This window comes from Tyto alba, unplaced genomic scaffold (assembly GCF_018691265.1).
Source record: "Tyto alba isolate M040663 unplaced genomic scaffold, T.alba_DEE_v4.0 Super-Scaffold_23, whole genome shotgun sequence".
Taxonomy (NCBI): domain Eukaryota; kingdom Metazoa; phylum Chordata; class Aves; order Strigiformes; family Tytonidae; genus Tyto; species Tyto alba.
Genome location: NW_024881297.1, coordinates 8,021,991 through 8,043,187, shown reverse-complemented (window position 1 = coordinate 8,043,187; position 21,197 = coordinate 8,021,991). Strand labels below are relative to the sequence as shown.

General features: G+C 42.9%; 1 protein-coding gene across 7 annotated transcripts in view; it reads right to left on the bottom strand.

Moving 5' to 3' along the window:
* Nucleotides 1-3,060: 3,060 nt before the first annotated feature.
* WDFY3 (WD repeat and FYVE domain containing 3) overlaps nt 3,061-21,197 on the bottom strand; it is a 181,458-nt gene continuing 163,321 nt past the window's right edge. For all 7 annotated transcript variants that reach the window (XM_042796404.1, XM_042796409.1, XM_042796408.1 and 4 more), the window contains 12 exons: nt 19,926-20,017; nt 19,385-19,597; nt 16,504-16,651; nt 15,297-15,451; nt 14,694-14,852; nt 13,014-13,193; nt 11,723-11,905; nt 10,764-10,860; nt 9,375-9,704; nt 8,175-8,286; nt 7,614-7,811; nt 3,061-6,794 (listed from right to left, as the gene is read on the bottom strand). In XM_042796404.1, coding sequence (XP_042652338.1) covers nt 6,674-6,794; nt 7,614-7,811; nt 8,175-8,286; nt 9,375-9,704; nt 10,764-10,860; nt 11,723-11,905; nt 13,014-13,193; nt 14,694-14,852; nt 15,297-15,451; nt 16,504-16,651; nt 19,385-19,597; nt 19,926-20,017 — 1,988 coding nt within the window. In that variant the 3' untranslated portion in view covers nt 3,061-6,673. The remainder of the gene's footprint in view (nt 6,795-7,613; nt 7,812-8,174; nt 8,287-9,374; nt 9,705-10,763; nt 10,861-11,722; nt 11,906-13,013; nt 13,194-14,693; nt 14,853-15,296; nt 15,452-16,503; nt 16,652-19,384; nt 19,598-19,925; nt 20,018-21,197) is intronic.

Here is a 21,197-nt window from a genome sequence, read left to right as displayed (position 1 = left end):
CGGGAGAGCAGCCAAGCTTTAAGAGCAGCCCTGGCTCTCAGGGGGGGCACCCGCAGAAGCTGCCCCCCCCCGGGAAGGGCTGGAAGCTTTTCCCAGAGCTGAGGGCAGCTTGTGTCAACACCACCCCCCCCCGGGCCTACCTGCACGGGGAAGGGCTCGTGGCTGATTACACAGTTTTCATCACTGCTACGGGGCAAGAGCCGTGCTCTGCACGCACACACACACACACACACACACACACATATATAAGCCTTACGTAGGTATTTGTGTTTGTAACGTGCTCTTGCCCAGAGGTCGTGTCTGCTCCAGCAAAGCCGAGCGGGCAGCACAGGCCACAGTGGCCCTAAAAGTGGGGAGGGGAGCCGTCCGCCCTCCTGGGGAAGGCACCGGTGGGGTTGGAAAACTGCCTGGATTTGAGCTACCACTGGCTCCCGGCAGCCTGGTTTTACCCTTTATTTGTTTAATGCGGTCATTAAATTTTTTGGTCATTCCCCTCCACGCGATAATGACTTCACAGCTTTGTCTATACATTCACAGTTAGAAAAACCGTGTCGCAGCTCCTGCCCGCCCGGCAGCGCAAGGGCTTCAGCCGAGGCAGCGTGGACTCTTCAGCAGACACAACTGCACTTACGCTCATCAGCGGCCGAGTTCAAGTTTTAGGCCCATTTCTTACAAATTGCCCTCCCTCGGGGCCAGCCACACACCCAGTGCAGCGTTACTCAGCTCCCCCAGGAAGACGGGGCAGGATTTGGCTCCCAACACATCGGTCCTTTTTCTGTGCTCACCCCGTCCTCTCCACTGTGCGTGGCACACTAACCTCACTAGGGAATCGGCACCGTGTCCTGACGTGGAGACAGACGTGTTCCACTCCCAGTAATTCTTTAAAAATCCATATGCGTTTTTCACAATGGTACACAGCACAAAACACGCTGAGCCTAGAAAGCAGGCTCCAAACCTCACTTTTCTGAACCGTGAAAGTCATCACAACTATGATCAAAGACAACTTGGCGGCAGCAAATTAACCTCAAACGTGGCAAGAACGGGTCGGGCTATGGCACTATCGCAGAATGAAATGCTGCGTTTTTCAGTTCACGGTAACTCCCCCAGGCAAAACCAGACAGCTACAGATCCTCAGTGAACACCAGGCATGCCCAGCAGATGCGTTGGAAGACCCGGACATTCGTTTTAGCTGCTAAATTGAATACCTGGCCCTGGGAGGTGCTTCTGCCTGGCAGGAGCCGCGGGGGAGCTGGAGTTGAAGGCTGGGGCCCTTGCAGTGAGCTGCCCCGTCACTCACCGATTGCCTTGTTTAGCTCAAAAACTGGCCGCTGGCCCATCTGATGCCTGTTGGGGATTTTACAGCTTCAACGCCGACATCTGAGCTGCCATGAATTTCACAGGGCACCGTTCTTCCTTCTCCCGGGCCCAGGTTTAGTGCAGGAACTTCACAGAAGCCTATGGCTTTCCTAATTAATCACCCTTTTGTTTGTGTGGACAGAAAGGAGCCAACCTAACTCTCCCAAACACCCCATTTGCAACAGGGACTCCTAAATTGCACTGAATGTCAGCAGCAAAGCCTGCACTCAGTGGGGCAGGGATGGGACTTCACTTTCCCAACCACAAGCTCCCAGCACCTCCCCTCTCTGCCGCGCCAGGGGATGCCAGAGGCTCTGCCCACCGTGCTCAGCCTCCGGCCCCACAACCCACCCAACTCAAAGGGCAATGTAATTTTTTTTTTTTTTTTTTTGGTTTCATCAAGGCAGGCTTCTCGGAGACCCGTGGAAGGGAGTTTTGGGACACATCCCAGGCTGGCAGAGGGGGAAGGGGAGCACGTGCACACCTGGGCGCTGAGGGCACGCGAGGGCCCCAAAAGCACCCCCGTGGGGCTGGCTCACCTTCCCGAAGCTGAGCGACGCCGTCCATCAGACCTCACACGCCGTGGAGACGAGGTGCTGCAGGACACGCTGTGGGCAGTGATGCCAGACCCCGCACCCCCCAGTCAGCACGGTTTGCTGGCTCAAAATGCTTCGACGGAAGTTCATTTGTGACCTGCTCCGTCACAGCAAAATAGCACGGCGGGCTGCAGCTGTCAAGAGTCTGGAGGAATGCTGACAAATACAGTAATTCCCCTGTCACTGTTAAAGAGAAAACATTTTTTTCAGTGTATGAAAAGATTCACAATATGGAAACTCTGAAGTGAGAAGCACTTGAACCTATGAAAAGTGGATGTGCCCAATGCTATATAACCAAGATACGGCTTCGGAAGGCCACAAAAATTGCTTCTATAACTACTGCTCGAGAGCACACTTAAATATACCCCAAAACCCCAAAGAACTCACGGTCGGCGTTCAACACAGTAAGCACAAGCAGTAGGTTCATCGGTAGACGTTCCTTTTCTTCTACAACCAAAGAAATCACTTACTGTCAAGGACCAAGGCGGCACTGCCGGTTCCGTGCCAAGGAACACGGGAGGCCCAACGGCACCAGCGCCTGGTTTTTAGTTAGAGAAGAACCGTTAGACACCCGTGTCGGCACGTCATTAACTGCCCACAGGAAAGCCCACGTTCTTTAGCATTAACAGGTTAGAAAAGGGTATAAAAATGGATTGAAGAATTGTTCAAATACTTCAACGTTTGAGGATTTTAGGCTGTTTCTCAACAGATATGGTCAAGTTCTGCTCTAGTTGTCTTACCCTCCTTGAGGAAGACGATTTAAATCGGATTTTGACACTTCCTCCCCTTACCCAGCATGACTTAAATCCTTCTTTTCTGTCTGCTTTCTCCGTATTGGTGCAGCCTATTCTACACACTGTCAAATTGTGCTGGCTTCACACTCTACAATGACACTTATAAAGCCAAAAAAAATAAACAAAGACACATGATTTCACACTGCATCATGGTGGGCGACCGTACTCACGTTCAGAAAGCAAAACTGTAACACGTAATAGAAATTCACTCCTCCTGACAATATAGAAACATGTTACTCCTTAGTTACCACTCCCATGTTAAAAACGTTTATTCAGCTGCAAATGTTGCATCTTTCCAACAAATGCAAAACAGCTTTTTGGTGGTAAATAGCAGGTATTTATTTGAAATGAAAAAAATACTTCATTACCTGAACTATTGCATTTAATCATGTATTGTTGTAATTGTGTTACTCTACCTTTTTGCATTGGAGACAAATATACAATGAACATTCAGATATCACAGATTGCACACTAGATAGTAAATCGTCAGGCCTTTTACGTAACCACCAAAAAACAGATATCGGATTCTGCAATATAGTACAAAATTCCACACTCCAGTCTTAGCCAGTTATCTTCAATTTACTCCTGATGCTGTACAAATAAATGGCCATTTAACTAGGGCTTACAAGTTAATAACAGGACAAAAAAAATATACATTGCACTGACACAAAAAGTCAGCTGTGTTAATAGTCATGCAACAAGTAACCAAACTTGCTGAAATTAAAAATACTTTCTAAAAACAGTTTTAACTGCATAAGTATTTTATACACAGTTCATTTACTGAAACAAAAGGAGTCTTTAAATGATACAAAGCAAATATAAGTTTCTACCAATTTTATACATAAGAAAGTGCAAAATAACTTATCTAAAGTGTTTTGCTATTGAACTGATGAATGTTGGCCGGAGGCAGCCAACCCCCTCTCATAAGCATGACATTACAGTTGCACACTACATACGAATGTTAAGAATACATGAATAAGTATACTACAAAGAACAAGGCAGGAGAAGACATGTGAGGTACTTGCAGAGAATACAGTCTACTAATGTTAGTGTACATGAGTATATTTTTGCTCAACAGATTTTTACATGGAAAACAAAGCAAGTATTTGCATTAGAAGCTTGAAAGAAACGGAGAAAAAAACCAACCCACTCCCAAGTGAACCAAACAGTTGCCCACAGCACCAGCTGCCAGAGGAAATATGAGCAGGTGTGTTTTTTCCCCCTCCACCTCCTGCGAGCAAGAACGTGGGTTTTGGAGCAGCGCAACTGAAGAATGAAGTCAGAAGGCTGTGGTGATTTGTTTGCGAAACGTAAATCGGGACTAACCTCTACACTACGGAATTTGTAAAGAATAATGACCTTGATTTTTTAGTATGCTGCCAAACATCAAAGGCGCAGAACGCCACCTGTACATCGCGCTTACGTAGCTGACCACAGCCAACCACCTCTTCGCTGACGGCCCACTGCCTCCACGAGCCTGCACGGGTACTACATGCCAACTGTTTGCTTCAGCGTTTAGATTGCATCAGTGTTACTGTCATAAACATTGTTCCTATTAGGGTTTAATTATGTGGCTGTACAGGTTCCGGTCCCTAGGAAAGACGACTTCCTTAAATTTGGTTTTGATTTGAAATTTGGAGGCAAGGGGAAGAAAACTCTGTGGACTCAGAGGCATTTGAAAGTTGTCAAAAGAGCCTCTTCTTCAAAGTGAAAATGTTAAGGCCACTAGCCTGTCTTCTGAACTATGCTGGTTTCGCATCATTTTGGGAAGGGTGAAGGCAACGTTAGAGAGAAGAGCTGAACACAGAAATTCCGGTGCTCCGCACATGCTTACCAAGGACCTCTTCTTGTTTTTAGGGACAAACCTGTCACAGGGTAGCCACGCAGCGTGGCTACTCGATCACCACTCTTTGGACCCAAAGGGATCTCTTTGGGTCAGCTAATCTCAGCAAACCTGCATTTACTCAACAGTGTGCAAGGGCTCTAGAGAAGCCTTTCTGTTCATTTGGGGACCTAGTATACATACCAAAACAGGAATATATCTCATTTTACAGACCGGCACATACATAATAAACAAACATGTATTAAAATACATATTTAACCTTCAGTGCATAAGCGTGTGATACCAGGGTAAATAGTAAGTGGTCAGGATTAACAAGTTATTCACTGCTAGAAACTCAAATCAAGAGAAGACAGGCATGCCCCCGCAGTGCCAGGGACCTTCTGGAAGGAGCTCACACCACCACGGAGGGCCTGGCATTTTCGATGGTGCAATTCCAACGACAGTGCTGGTTTTAACCACTTGCTGCCCCAGGGCCAGAGGAGCCAATCCATCCCAAGTGAGGCCTCATCTCATTGTTGTGAGAGAAGACACTCGCTGAAGTAGAGGCAGAGCAAAAGCAGGGCCACCCGTCTTCTGTTGGCTTGGGTCATATCCTTACCTCTATTTAAAAGAATCCATTGTGAATATACCTAGATCTAGATCAGTCTGTCACCCATTTACAAAATATATACACAGACGTTAAAAAACCAAACCGAACCAAACACCAGCCTGCCCCCTTCCCCCCTAGATTCCCCTCCCCGCCCCCACCCAACCACAAACCCACTGGCAAGACCTCATTCAGAAATTAAGTCCGCGGGCCTATCCGATGCACGTATGCCAATCCCAGTGGATGTCAGTGTCTCTACTTCATCCCACATGTAGTGCAAAACAAATGACAGAGTAGTAAAAAAATACTGCAATTAAATTCATATTGGAACTTAAAAACCTCAATGGAAATCTAGTGCCATCCTCGAGTTGACGCCACGTGCTGAAACACGAAGACAGCTTCTAAGCATTTCTGACATGACTAGTACCACCCTGTTTCAGAGCAATGCCTGTTGTTCCAAATTTTTTTTTTTTTTTTTTTTTTGCAAACAGGCTACAGGACAACAGCGGTTAAAGTTTATGCACGAGGAATTCATTCTGTACCTATATGTAAGCCAATTGCTATTGACTAAAGAAGGTAAAAGCTGGTTCTTGCACTGCATGAATCAGCTGCTAATGAAGATTAGGTAAATAACAAAACTGCAGCTCTGACATATGTATAAAAGAGGCCTTATTAAATATGAACAACACTGAGGTGGTAAATAGTTTGGTATAAAATGCAACACAAGTGTACAATTTAGTTCCTGGTTATCTTACAGCTAGAATAAAATACTCCAAGTCCTATTCTCAAAAATGTTTTCTTTTGAAAAAATCCATGTAATTCTATGAATAGCCTTACTTAAATTAAGATACTGTGGGCAACTGAAAGAACAAACATGCACAGACTGGATTTTTAACAGAAATACGCATAATGCCTTTGAGTTTTCTGGTTTTTGATTTTTTTAAACATTCGTATTTAAATCGATAGATGAGATAAAGATGCCACACAAAGTATAGTGGTTAATCTGAAGTCCCATGTAACAAGCAGTTAAGTTCATATTTAGATAAAAAGGCCATTATACCTATTTACAATATACACAGTTGCTTGCGAAGAAGGCAGATTTACAACTATCTTCTAAAAAGCCTTCCCCTCTCCCTCCCCCCAATAAAGATGACTAGCTCTACAAAAACAAGACAAGAACGGGTGTTTAGGATAAGTGAGGATTTTCTCAACAGCCATATCAACATAGGTTTAGGGGTTGACAGTTCTATTGGATTCCTGGTTATTAATCACGTCTTCCTGGGTCTTGCTCTTCACTTAATTATACTGTTAGTCTCATTTACCTTCTGTCAACACAAATCAATTCAATGATCCCTTTTTACTTTTAGTGCTTAAAACTCAGTATAAACTTAAGTGTAAACAGACAATATTCTAATCCCTTCTGCTCACTGCACGATACTCTCGCTAGTTCTCGGAGCGACGGCGGGGCCGGACGGGGTCTCCGTTTGCCAGGGCCCCATCAATTTCTGGGCCCCTCCTCTGAACCCCGCTCATGCTGCAGGTTGTAGAAGCAGTTCTGGCAGACTCTGACTGGGGATGAAATCTTCAGACGCTTGATTTCAGACTGAAACCGACTGCACCTGTAGAGGAAAACAAAAATTGCTGTGAACACCAGTCCTCTCCTGACCTGGACATTTTCTATCCAGGTGTGGGAATTACCACCGTGACTGCAAATACCAGACAACTGTCCAGACTTCTCTCGACAAAGAAATGCAGTGCAGTGTGGCAGAAGCAGAGTTTAATTTGCAGGATCACCACAGAACCCAGTGCAGTGACTCTGCGTGAGAGGTAGCTTAAAAACAGCTGCTGTCACTAGCTCAGGCTCCAAGTATTGCTACATAGATGAAACTAGAAATACCGCCTCTGACCCAGCGGACCAGAGAAGAGTCTCCCACCTCAGTTCCTGGGCAAGGGGAGCTCACATGGATCCTCTGTGTCATACATTTTCCTGTCTGAGGCTGCACGCTACTGGCTCCTACATCAGCATCCTCAGAGTCCTCCACACAGTTTACATTTTGACCAGGTTGCCTGTAGACTGACAATAACAACTAGCTGCTGCAAAAGAAATTTTGTTTTTGTTTTTGGTTTTTTTTCCTCTTTGAGAAGTTAATTTGCCTAGAGTTTTTCTCAGATGGGTGACAGGGAGATTTCCAAAACTGCAAGCAGATTTCATTCTCACCTGATACCCTGCTTTGCTAACTGGATTTATAAAGGGCCTGGTATGTCTCTTCTAATTCCTCCCTGGAAGTTTTAAGAGAGTTGGCGTTTTTCCTTCATCAGTTCTGTTTTGGTAAGGGAAGCCTCAAGTCTTTCAGCACAGTTCCGTGGTATGCAACAGCTTTTCCCAGCCTAGAATTCTGTATGGAAAAGAACCCAAGGGAGGCTGGGGGCTGGCTTACTTCTGGCAGAAGAGCTGTCCGCAGTTCCTGCAATGGTGACGCCTCTCCGTGAGTGAAAAACGGACAGCGCAGCCCGAACAGCTGTCTCCCCCCTCGTCCTTCACCCAGTGATCAGCTGCAGATCGGCCAGGCTGATCGCTTACAGACCAGCTGAACACTCTGCCTCGACCGTCCCCAATAAGAATTCTGCTGTGATCCCTGCAAGAAAAAAAGCAAAAACATTCCTGCAGCAACTCTGGCACAGTAACGCTCAGACATCGATGACCGATTTTACATGTCAGAGTATGTAAAAATGTTAAGCTACTGGCAGAGTAACTGATGTGCAAATAGCCTGGTCTGACGGAGAAACGGAGCTGTATCAACAGTCCACCTAAAATAATGCAGCCTGAGTAAGTCTACTTATTTTAGCATTGCTTTTTTTTAATGTCAGTCGTTGAACAAGGCTGCCCTAAACAGAAGCACCACAAGACAGCATTATGCAAGGAACAGTGGCTGGTTCGCACCACTTCCCTCTGAAAACACTGAGCAAATGTTTTAAGCAATTGCTTGTGAGCTACTCACTTAGAGATGCCAAGTGCAGTGATTTCTGCTGGATGTGCGTTGTCTTTGCGGTCAAATGCCGTGTGCATAGTTAGTTTGCTTCTAAACACCAACTGACGCTCCCATCTGTATCCTAGAAATGAGCGGGAAGTAGGAGGGGAAACAGCAAATTTGTTTGTTCTCGTTGTTGTTCCCTCCTCCCCCAACAGACCTGCATGTGTGACTTATGTCGAAAGAAAAAAATTTACCCCCCGGAGATAACTCTCTGTGACTTAAGTTTCACTCAGGGAAAACATATTTTTCAACTGCTTCCCAATGCATGTAAGGAAGGAAAGGACACAAAACAATGCACAGAGCCTCCAATTTCGCTAAGTCCAGTTGGGAGCTGCAGAGCATGGTGACATAACAAGGGAAATCCTATACCAAAGGCTGACAGAACTGGGATAGCTTAATTTTTTATTTTTTATTTAAACTCTTTTATTTTTAAAGTCAAGACTCAGATTTCCAACTGTCAATTTTCTTCATAAAAGCTCGTAAGATGCTCTGTTTTGGATATGTGACTAAAATAGTTTTGATGACGTAACAGTGTTTTGGCTGTTACTCAGCAGTACTTGCAGTGTCAAGGTCTTCTCTTTTTCCCTACCCTGCCCTCCAGCCCTCGTCAGGAGTTTGGAGGTGTGCAGTAAGCTGGGAAGGGACACAAGCTGGACAGCTGACTCAAACTGACCAAAGGGGTGTTCCACACCGTACAGCATCGCGCTCAGAAATAAAACTGAGTGGGGGGAGTTTGGGGAAGGCAGCCCAAAGCTCAGAGACTGGCTGGTCATCATTCTGCTTGCGGGCGGTGGTGAGGGATTGATTGCCTTTGCATCACCACTTTTGTCTTCCTCTTTCCTTCGCTTTCTAGAGTATCCTTTTCTTGACCCCCGAGCTCCCTTGCTTTTGTTCTTCCTACTCCCTCCCCCACCCTGCTGCAAGGGGTTCTGGTGGTGGCGGCAAGTGAGTGGCCTCACTGCTGGCCAGGGTAAACTGACCAGAGCTTCTCAGGAAAAGCCTGAACAACTTGCAACCTTTGCACACAAATTCTTGTCTTCACTGACCATTTTGGAATTTATCAGCCACCACTGCTCAAAGCTGCACCGAGAGAGCTCTAGACTGCCTTATGGGCCAGTGATGAGAGCACATTTATCTGACAGAGGCATCGTGCCCAATTTCTTTTACCTGGTTTAAGCTTGCTGTAGTGCCGTGCTTCAGCATAGCTGGGGTGTGGGTGGTTAACCTGAGCATGGGGATGCATTTTTGCTTGTCCCTCAGAATAATTCACAAAGATAAAGCCGTCTTTCTCATCCAAGCTGAGCTGGTCTGACCAACGCCTGGAGTCATCAGAGCCGCTGTCTGCTGACCATGCTGCTGCTGCTCTGTTTGATGATGACCTAGGCCTGTGGCTGGTGCTGCTTGGTTGACTCTGGCTCTCCTGCAGTTTCATGTCCTGGCTTATACATGGATCATCTGCCTCGGAGTCACTGCTGTCTTCTTCGTGGGCTTCCTGCCCTGGATTCACCCAACAGGAGAGAAGACGTTGTTAGTGAGGCTGTTTCTAGTCTGAACTTTTTTCCCTATTCTGCTGCAACACCACCTACAACCCAACAGGTGCCACCAGAGCGTGACTAGAAGCAAACTACATGCAGGCATTTCAAAGCCTTTGTTGAGATTCAGCTCCTGCCAGGAATCATGCTATTCATCATTTTTGCACTGGTCTGTCAGAAAACAGCACTCCTTAGCCGAAGCTATTTCCTACGATAGTCCATCTGAGGTAGGCTATGATAAATACAAGTGAGTAAAATTTGCAAAAAAATGCTCAAGTTAGCAAAACCAAATCCTGCTGCCTTTCAGCAGAACTTCTACAAGTAAGCAGAGTCAGCTATGCTGAAACTCCAGTTGACTGAGAAACATAATGCAGATTAGTTAATAACAGGTTTTGTTAATATAAAAAAGCAACTGCTGAAGGTATTTATATTCCTAGTGACACTGAAAAAAGAGAGCTGCATTTATATAATAACTACTAATGAGTATCATGCAATCCAGATCCAAATTCAGATTGTATCTTCACTATGAAGAGGGCTACGGGAAGATGAGATGGCTAGAAGAAACACCCATCAAGCATGGACCAGAATCTTCTGACAGGGGAAAATGTTAAGGCCAGCATTGCTTGTCTAAACAGCATACTGTTCCATCAGTAGATTTTTTTTTTTTTTAACTCTGCTGTTATGCTATATGTTGATTTGGAAAAAAATGATTTAAATCTAGATTTTGGACAATGGCAGCATCCATTGAGTTCACTGATAGCAGAAACAACCATACACAGAAAAGCTCAATTTTCACAGAAAAAAAGCTACGATGGGTGTGATGTTTTTCTTACACACAGCAGTATGAAACTACCATCAGCAAGGTGGTGAACAAAGAACTCAGGGGCTCTGCCCACTGGATGTCTATTGTCTTTTGAGATAAAATCCCCATCATCCGTTCTGCACTGTATAACCACAGGATTTTATCTACATATAGCGAAGATCAGATAAAAGGCAAATACAAAACACTTGTCAGGAGACATACCTATTTGTGCTTCCTGACAATCCTCTTGCATTTCCAGCATCTCCACAGGTTCTGGAGCTGGTGTTTCTGGTACTTGCAAAAACTCCATCCGCCAGAACTGGAGGGACAAGGGAGAAGCAGAGTGGCACTTATTGAACTCAGCTTTCTACCGAGTTACTTCTAGAGTTAAGATGTCTTATTAGCACTGGTAGCACGAGAGGCAGGTCACGTCTCCATACTAAGCCTTGTTTTCAGGGGCTAGATACTCTAAGAGGATATCTGCGTTCATACCTCCCATCATAAGTGAACAAGTCTTGTGCTGTTATTTAACATCTTAGCTGTTCAAATAAAAAAAATCCACTCTATATAGCAATCTGACCAGTAGACTTCAGTTAAGGCAGACCCAGGACTGCACACAGCAAAGTACTGAAAGTCTTGTTAGACTCACAGTCAAAGATGCCACTAAGTTCCTCTTTTCTTTCTGGGCAGCAAAATTAACTGTCTCAAGGTGTGTAGAACAAAAACAGTGAACCAAAACTACAATCTCCAGGCATGAAAGCCAGTGACCAAAAAGTGATCAAAATAGAGCAGGAAGGAAAATGTACACTGCTGGCTATGGCTAGTGACCACATCACAAGGGATGGATCGAAAAGGAGAAAGAAAACTGAAAGACCGTATAGGAATGTCAGCTCACTGAAAGCCTTTTCCATGAAACTCCAGTGCCATCTAACATGTGAACAGGATACAGTGCATCGCCCTGGGCAGAGGTGGCACAGCTGGTTCCAGCTGGTTCTGCATCATCTTCCCAGCCTGGACACCCTCCTTCGTGTAGGACTAATTGTTGAGGTGAAGCACCAAGTACAGCAGGACAGCTTTTGGTACCAACCAGGAAACCTCGCTGCATACACACGACTTCTCTAACTACTTCTACCTACTGAGGCATAAATTTATTTTTCCAAGCAGCGATTCCTGGTACTTACCCGGACAACTCCGTCCGAATGCCCCGTTACTATGACGTTCTGGGTGTCCCACTCATTCATCTCTGACACAAAGCAACACATTATTTGCTGGCTTCGGCCAGTGAAAGTGTTGACGCTTGCAGTAGGGCTACCATTAATGCTCCATACATGGATGTAAGTGCCAGCACATGATACAATATCCCCCTGCAACAACAAGTAACACCTCCATATTTTAACATCAGTCTCAAGTCTTCTTCAGCAAAAATGTAAGCCAGGTTCATTTATAAGCCAAGTTCAGCCATCAAGGCTGGCACTTTTCAGGGAGTTCCATTCAAGCTGAGTTTGGCCGTTTAAACAAATCTTTGGGATGATATGGATTTTTTAAAAATTATACATAGAAACCCAGACTTAGTAGCAGCCTATCTGTTGTATTTACAGCATACAATGAGTTGACCAATTCCTCCACTTTTCACAGCACAACAATCCAACAGTGTATTTTCAGTACTTCCCCTGAGAAGTTTTCAAAGACTTTGCCCATATTGACTCCACTCTTTTTCACGAACATGTACCACCTTAAATTTCATTTGCTTCCTTACTGGGAAAAGAGCAAGAGATGGTCCAAAGTAGTGCAGAGCAGAAACAGGAGCTGCAGTCTAAAACACTGGCAACACTGCAACCACCAGGCTACTGGGAGCTAATAAACTGTGCCTCTTGCTACCTCTTCCTTGCATTACAGACCCGCTTTGTCTTGATTTCAACCATTACATCTGCTCCAGTTGCAACATGGTCCATCCAGCCCTGACGGACCAGCTACATAAAGTTTCAGCTCAGGTAAATTCTTTGACATACATGGGAGCTGGATAATGGCGACCTGTAACTTATAGACCACCAGGGAGACAAGCTTTTAGGATATGTCTGTTTCCACGACAATTGTCACTGCACCTAAGGCAGCTTGTGCTTCCTTTCAATTAAGAGTAAGAGAACAGAAGTCAATCAAGGTCACATATTAAAAATCTTTTCTTAGCTCCTGTCGTGGGTTCAAGAAGCCACTTTGAACACCGCACCAGTTAGACTGCTGCCAGCACTGCTAATAAGCCCTTCCAAGATCAAGCTGCTCTGCATGGAATAAATCCACCTGCATCTCTGGACAAAAGATGCAAATTATTCCCTAAACCAGATAATCAGTTTTCAGATGAGTTATACAAGTTTAGCCAAATTAACGAAGACCCCAGTTTGTTTTGGTTCAATTTAACAATTTCTGACTCTTGCTACCGTTCCCGCCAGACACTGGTGAATGGTATTTGCTTCTTACCGTTAATTCATTTATACAGAGTGCTGAAACTGGAGCCCTGTGACCTCGAAGCTGTGTTAGAAAAGAGAGTTTATTCAAATCCCAGATGATGCAGGTGCGATCCCGTGACCCGCTCACAATTATGTGATAAGCTAGCGATGCTGTTAAGCACGTGACAGTGTCAGTATGACCCAGTAATGCCTGCAAAACAAAAGTCAGGAGGAACAAGCTGCAGTCAGGAGAGACCACAAAAATTACTACACTACACTCACTTATCTGAAAAGATTCAGATAATGTAAACATGAACCTCCTATCAGAAAATGCAACTGACTCAAGTATTCAGTTGGCAACTACTTTCATAATTGAAAATTATAGGACTAATATTTTTTCCATTTAAAAAGTACTCTCACAAAACTAAATTTAAAGTGTCTAATGTTATATAGCCTTCTACTGAAAAAAAAAAATATTTCCAACACATTCTGCATCGGCAGCCTATTTATAGTATGTGCTCCAGGCTGCACCGGAAATTACATTCTGAAACCAGAAAATAGTTTTAAATATAAAATGGCCCCTATATAACCTTCTGTTGATGTTTGAGAAAAGATAAAATAGACAAGAATTGCAACCCAAAAGGCAAAGTTAATTGGAAGAAGGAGAAAATTATAAGCATCTACTTGTATTAGACCTTGCTTTTACATTTTAGGCTTAACCTAACCATTGAATCAGGAGACTGGAATACAGTCAGATTACTGCATCTTACTCAGTTACAAATCACTGGATAAAGTACAGTAAAGTTCAATATGCTGCACTGAAATTCAAGATACGGTGTTTTATCTTACACCGTTCTTAAGTAAAACACTTTGGAAACACAGCTTTGGACAGTCGCTGGAGACTGTGCAAGGTCAGTTATTAAATAATTCTCTATATTTCTTCTCTTCAGTTTGAGTGTTAGCTTTTCTCCAGAAAAAGTTTTGCTATTAAGACGACAACACGAACGACAACAACCTAGCTACTGGCAGCAATGATACACAGCTTCCAGAATATTTTGAGGTAGTTGGGGTTTTGTTTTGTTTGGGGGTGGCGGGTTTTGTGTTTTTTGTTCTTTTTCAGTAAACACAAAAGACTTACTCTGCATTTAGCTGCAACTGACTTTAAAGCACAGGTGCTCCTTTGTTAGAGTGAAAGTTGATGTTTTGAATTAACAAAGAAAGAACAATTTAAGGTGATCCTGAACAAGTTCACTCTGCTCCACAAATATCACTGCCACAAACAGCTAACTTTTGTGCAGAAGTGTAATTTAAATATATATAATTTTTAAAAATAATTAAGAAAGTAAAAAGGAAAATGAACGTTTAAGACAGTATCCTTCATTGCCCTCCCTGACACAGTTTTCAGATAGGCATATTTTACAGACAACACCACAATAAAGCAGATGATTTCACAAAACACACCTGTCTAATTTTGTTAACATTACTACCAGCTCTCCAAAAAGCTCCTGGTGATGAACTATCCTTAAAAATGATGCAATTTTAAAGATGTATTTTGCCCACTTTCAATGCAGATCAGTACTTTGATTAGTCAGTTCTTCAAAGGTCTGCCAGACTCATGGTTTCAAACCTTTCTGTATGAGCAGTACCCTTCTCATAACTCCTTTGATCTTGTAACATAATTTAATTAAAAGGCATCTTTATCGTATTTTACCTGTTTCAGTGTGAGGGCTTTAGCTTTTTCTTTGGAGATGCCCATTTCCCACACACACACTGCTGTGCTTGTTCCTCCAGTGATAACTAGTTTGGGGTTGGGGCAGATGGCACACAGTATCTGACCCCATTCTGACAAACATTCATAAACAATTACTGCCTAGAAATAAAGAAAACAAAGAAGAATTACTTGCAGAATTAGCGTTTGGTAGGGTAAAAATAAAAACCCGAGTGCCACCCTGCATGCTGGACCATTAAGTAACTAAGATATCACTGCTACCCCTTCTGTAGCTTTTCCCAAAACAGAAGCAATTCCAGCCTCTGCCATAAGATGCCTCCCAAGAGAACATGAGAGATGAGCTTTAACTGCATAGTTTTAATTCACTCATGTTTTGCAGGCCTGATAAAAAATTATTATTAATTGGTTTATGTCATTCTGCCAGTGTTCCGATGAAGACCACAAGATAAAGAATAAGAAAACATATGCAGTGCAAGATTATTTCGTTCACATGTGAAATAAATTTCCACTGTTAGATTTTTTTCACTATTGAGTACTACTTGATTTTGATATATTCAGCACTGAAACAGATTTCAGATCACAAACCTTGTCCGACTCGTAGGTACCCAGTCTACAGCTGAGGTCTGCATAGCCCCAAGCAAAAGTTTTATTCCACGTAGGTGGGATGAGAACCTTATTCTGTTCGACTGCCAGAATGCCTTTATCAGTACACACGATCTGTCCCACAGGCTCCTTGAGCTCTAAACAAGAAGATGGGGTGATGTTTTATTGCTAGCACAAACAAATACTATCTGATCCCCTTAAATATCTGATGCTCTGTAAAAGTAGGATCTCTGTATTGGTTATGTTATACAAATCTCAGTTTCAGCTGCAACGATGGCAACTGGCTACATTCCTAACAAGTGCAGGGCTAAGCACCATCAGTAGTGGCAAGAACACCCCGAGGATCACAAATAGCTCTGATCCCCCCAGCGATGCTGCACGAGGTGTTCTCCAGACAAGATGTCTGTGGTCATTAAAAGTGATTGTACCATTTTCAGCACAAGCAAAAGCAAGTTTTCGGTATCAATTCCAACATCTTGGCCAAGCGTTCTCACAGGCTACGTTCCTGACTGCTGCCCATGGTGACCTACCCGTTTTTCCCCATGCTTTGCAAAGATAGATCAGTGCTTTCTAATTTCCTGTTTTAAGAGTGTAGCCCTTCTACATCCTGTGTAACAGTACATCCCTCTCTTTATAGCAGGCAGGCACAGATTCATTCAAGCAACTAGGAAAGAAATCACTGTGCAGCATTTACCTGCCTCACGGGACAATTAACTTTTGTTCAGTCCAATGTCAGATATTAAGTCAAAACCCACCTTTTTTTCATCTCAGTGCAGCTACCACCACCACCCTTTCCAGCCAACATTTCTCAGTATTTCTTGGTACTGTGATAAAGAATCCTTTTGCTACAAAAATTGCAAAAACTGAGGCTATCACAGGCCCAGAAGCAGTGTACCCTGAATATTGTTTGTTAAATTAGAACTTTAAAGAGGTGCTTCTGACCAATTTTATCCCTCTGTTTTAAAAAAGTTATATTAAACTGGCACAGATTTGGTGCTTCCCAAGTACACTTTAAGGTACCTAAGAACATAATCTTACAGCATTAGGATATTTTAAATTTGTCTTTCTCACAAAAGTACAGCCATTAAGAACATTAGAACTAAGTAAAACATGGGAAAGGTCAATCTCCCTGAAACTCTGAATGCTCTGTCAAAGAAACAGGAATAATTACTGTTGTTTTACAGCTTACCTTTTACTGGGGCAAGAGATGGCCGCAGGTTGTCCAAATGATGGAAAAAAATCTTGTCACTCGTGGAACCAGGGAGCACAGTGGCTCCCACAGCCTCTCCATTCAGTCGGCTTCTAACACGCTTTGGTGGGTGTGGCTTTTTAAAGAGCTGAAATTCATCAAGAAATTAATTATCATCAAAAATTATAGTTTTACAAGAGCTCAAACTTAAAAAGAGCACCAGTTCATCCAATTTACCTTCTAAAAAATCTGCAGGTCAGTGAATGTTACTCAACTGTTCTCAGTATTCACTAATAACTTATGGCAACCATTTCAGTAGGACTTCAACAAATAGCACAAAATCCAACAAGGATGTAACAAGCAAAGTATTTTTAAAGCTACGTCCAGTTGCAAAAGTGGTTGAAGTAAAGCAAGCAAAACATCTCAAAGCTGATGCATAACCTGTATTAAATTCTAACCTGGGACAAACTGAAACTAATTTTTAGCTTTGGAACAAACCGTGCCTCACAAACAGCAGCTAATGCACTTGGAGGTGGCCAGGCTACCAAAGAACAGAGTATCAGCATGGACAGGCATGTAAACATCACACACAAGAAACACATCTTAGCACCTGATTATCTTCTGCCTTGCTTGAGTGATTGAATTTCCATTTTATTGCTTCAGTGACTGTTCCTGGTATCTCAAGACAGTGTTAAACAAGCCAATCATTGCTTCTAATAAGCTGTGATCATCAATGACACACACTAAGGTTTATCCTGTGTTAAATTCATACTAAACAACTTGGATGGTAGATGCTATTTATTATAACATGTAAACGGCAAATATAAACATAGGGTGATATTTTGTAAGATTTCGATTACTCTTTCGCAGAGAGGCTATTACAGCACTGAAAGGAGAACTGAAATTCCAAGGCTGAAAGTTATTTTCCTTACAGTCCTTTGAGATGTGTTACCCGTTTGCCTATCCAAAGCAGAGGGAACATGCATAAGCCTGAGGTAGCTGAGCTATGGGCACGCACACACGTTTCTACTGCTTGAACCTCCACTCTGGGTACGAAGGGTAACAGGCCTAAGTGCCACAGCTCTCCCTGAGCTACAGCATGCCTCCTGTCTGGCTGGGCTACGAGAAGATGGAGAGAGAAGGCACATTGTACAGTGTTCACATGGACAACTCATCTCAAAAAATGCAAGATTCCAGCATGAAAAAAACCAAACCCCTCCTTTCTCCTTCGAGCCACCGTTCCCCTTGCTTATTCATTCTGCTCTGCCTCCCCAAGGCTGTGGCATCTCAGGACCCTCGCCAGAGTCTGCAAGAGCCCTCTTCCATACACAGGACCAGCTCTGGAATGTTTTGCAGCACAACTTCATAAAATGGGAAACAGAACCACCAGAAGTATTTACTGGTGGAAGAGATGGGATAAAGAAGATGTAGTCCTCGTGTTACATCTCCATGCAGCAAAAGAGTGAAAAAGTGCCCAGCAGCCACGCCACTGAGATAGCCTGCCCTAGATGCCCTGGGGAAAGTCACAGAGGGTCACAGCAAAACTCTAAAGTTACATAAAAATGTGCTCCAAGAACACTCACTACCAAAAAATGACTTAAGGAAGGAGTTTTGATTTTCTCGAGTTTATTGCAGTCTGCTTATTTCCTCTAGCAAAGCTTCATCCAATTTCTGGTAGATCTTATCATAGGTTTGTACTAAAAGGCATCCAATGATTCAGGCAGACCTTCAAATTCAGCTGCAATGCTCTTCCATCGCCCCGCTCTCAGCTCCAGTCTTTATCTGTTCATCTGTCTTTAGCTGGGCTATCTCTGATTATCATCACAACCCAGTGATTGGTTATTACTTAAGAGGAGAAAACCCCGCTGCCACTACACATCTAGATTATTGACAGAGAGCAAGGAAGGAAAAGGAGGAAAGCAGCCACAGAGGCTAGATGAGCAGTTCTTAGCCTTTCTCCCAAGCAGTGAGAGACAGACAGCTGTTAGTGGGTCCCCACAGGAAATATCCCGTGGCTGTCCTGAAACATTAGGTGCTGCTGTAAGTCTAGAGCTTCCAACACGTGGGTTGGGTTCCCAGTGAATAGCTGAAGGTATCTGTGGTTTCCACCAGACCTAAGACTGGAAAAATTCACTGCTGACATTTAGAAGTTTCACTGGATAGCAAAAACACCCTAAAGAAATGCATAATTAAAAAAAAAAGAAACCCTCAACCTCCCCAAAAACTTAAAAGTCCACACAGTAAAACTTTAGATTTTATATTACATTTAATAATTTAATATAATCACTTAAAGAGAACACAAACTTTAAAGCTGCACCAGAAATGTGTCTATATATCTCCTTAACTACAGCTGTCCTGCAAGAGTCAATCATCTTAATTTAAGCTTTGAGAGTTTTTTTTAACAGATTCTTCAAATAAAAGATGTGGCCAAGCCCTACAGAATGCCAAGAGACTGGTATAAAAAAAAAGGAAGTAGAAGTTATTCTAGAAATTATTTTAATACAGGATAACTTAAAATACCTAAACACTAGGCATTGCTTTCAAGTTGCACTTTCACTGTTCCCCTCTGACTTGGCATCAGGAACAGACTTTAGTTTTTGATGCTGATTTTTAGAGTGGAACCATAATTCATTTTGCCTTTATTTTAAGGGTGCAAAGGATAAAAAAAAAAAAAAAGACGACATTTCTAATCTCACAAACAAAGCCCGAAGTTGATCTTCATTGTATTATGATAGAAAGGTAAATGATTTCACATCACTGGAAGAATATTTATGTAAAAATGTTCCCAGTAACTTTCACTCCTAAAACACTTTCCTGTTCTATATTAATACATTTCAATTCAAGTATCATCTAGCAAATAAGATCTCTACAAAGGGTATACCTGCTTTGGTATCTGTCCAAAGTTATTAATGAATCCTATGGTAGCTGTCTCTTTTAATGGATCATTGATGTTATATATGTCCACTTGCCCCTCATAGAAGAGATGGTGAAAGACATTTACAGCTTCTACTGCAGCAGGACCTTGCTGTTTATAGCCAAAGATCAAGTCAATCCACTCATGCAGATGTGCACTCACAAAGTCACATTCCAGAGCCTGAAATTCAAAGGGCTTACATTAAAACTAGTCATAAAAGTCATGGGTTGAGTCTACTACACCTGCCACAAAGAAAAATGCAGAATATATTTTGACATTCTTGTTACGATGAAGCTTGTCATTGAAGTGAGTCTTGCCTCAGTGTACTCCCTAGCCAAAAATGAAGGGGGGGAAAACACCAGTTCTACAGACCTTTGCAACGATTAGCCATAAACCCAGAACTCACAGACTGGCTAGTAGCTGTAACTGCATGAACCAAGCTTAGATTAGTATGCAGTGGAAAGTCCCAACTGATGTTTTCTATTGTCACTATTAAAATGTAGATTACCTCCCGATGAACTCTGATAAATTCACGAGGATCTCCTTTTGCCCATGGGGGAAGTATTACATCGCCGAGTTTAGTGCCATTTTGTTTGCAACCTATTAGAAAAAAAAAAAAAAAAAAAAGGAAAATTTGGAGAGAAGTGCTGCAACTGCACTGCAACAGCAACAGTGAAAAGAAATTATTAAAAACAAGATCAATTTCTAACACCTTTCCTTCATAAAGCAAGCCATCTCGGTCTTTTCTTTAAAACAGTGTCACTTTTAAATGTCAGACAATAAAACACAAAAAATTCTGCCTCAGTTGTTCATGTGAGATTGTTTGCAGGAGGAAGAATTCAAATATTCCTTGCTAAGACTTTTGAAGATGATGACAGAGTTTCAGCATACTCCCTTCAAAACAAAAATTACCACTCAAGCTAGAGGTGTTGATTAGATTACTCCTCCTCAGTCTTCACAACGTCGTAACTTACAGTCCAAACACAAAACCTGTATGTTTACCCATCAAGTGCTCTTGGAACATTATTTTGTCTTTATTTTCTATTTAAGTAAACTTCTGCTTTTCTCTCCCCATCACGGGAAAGATCCACTGCAGTACATGAAAGTTAATGCAAACAACAGCTGGTAAACTAGCCTTCTGCAACCACTGCACACCCACAGCCTTGTTACAGCAGTTTAGCTCACACCCCAGCAGCCAGCCCTGCTCCCGGGAACTGCTACCAGAGCAGCTGTCCATTTTGCACCCCCAGAGGAATCAGCACAGCAAGGTTCATTTTCCTACCTTTCTTCAACTTCCTTATTCTTAATCTATGAGGAAAACTGGAATAAATGTGCTAGCCCCAACTTAAGGGAGAATATAATTTCCTATTTGCCGTATTTGGCATCTGTTTAGTATGTATATAGCAATGGCATGTCAATGGAGTCTATTTTGAAGAAAATAAACCCTAGTATGAGACAGTGTAACAGCAAACTGTACTGAGAAGCCTTGGTGGAACAGTAAATCCCAGGATTTACTTTCTTCATGACACCAACATTCTGTATCAGGGAATGGAATTATTGTTTTACCTATGAGGATGGCTACACATCACAGGAATACAGGCTAAATATTAGTTTCCTAACAGGGAACAGCTAACTGGTGTTTACCACAAGCTTCACATCCAAGGCCATTGGTGATTCCCTTGGGCATGGTCTGGCCACACACATTCATTTGGGTCCCAGATAGCCCCCTTCCCACTCTGAAGATTAAATAGTGGCATGTTGTGATTACTAAAAATGTAAT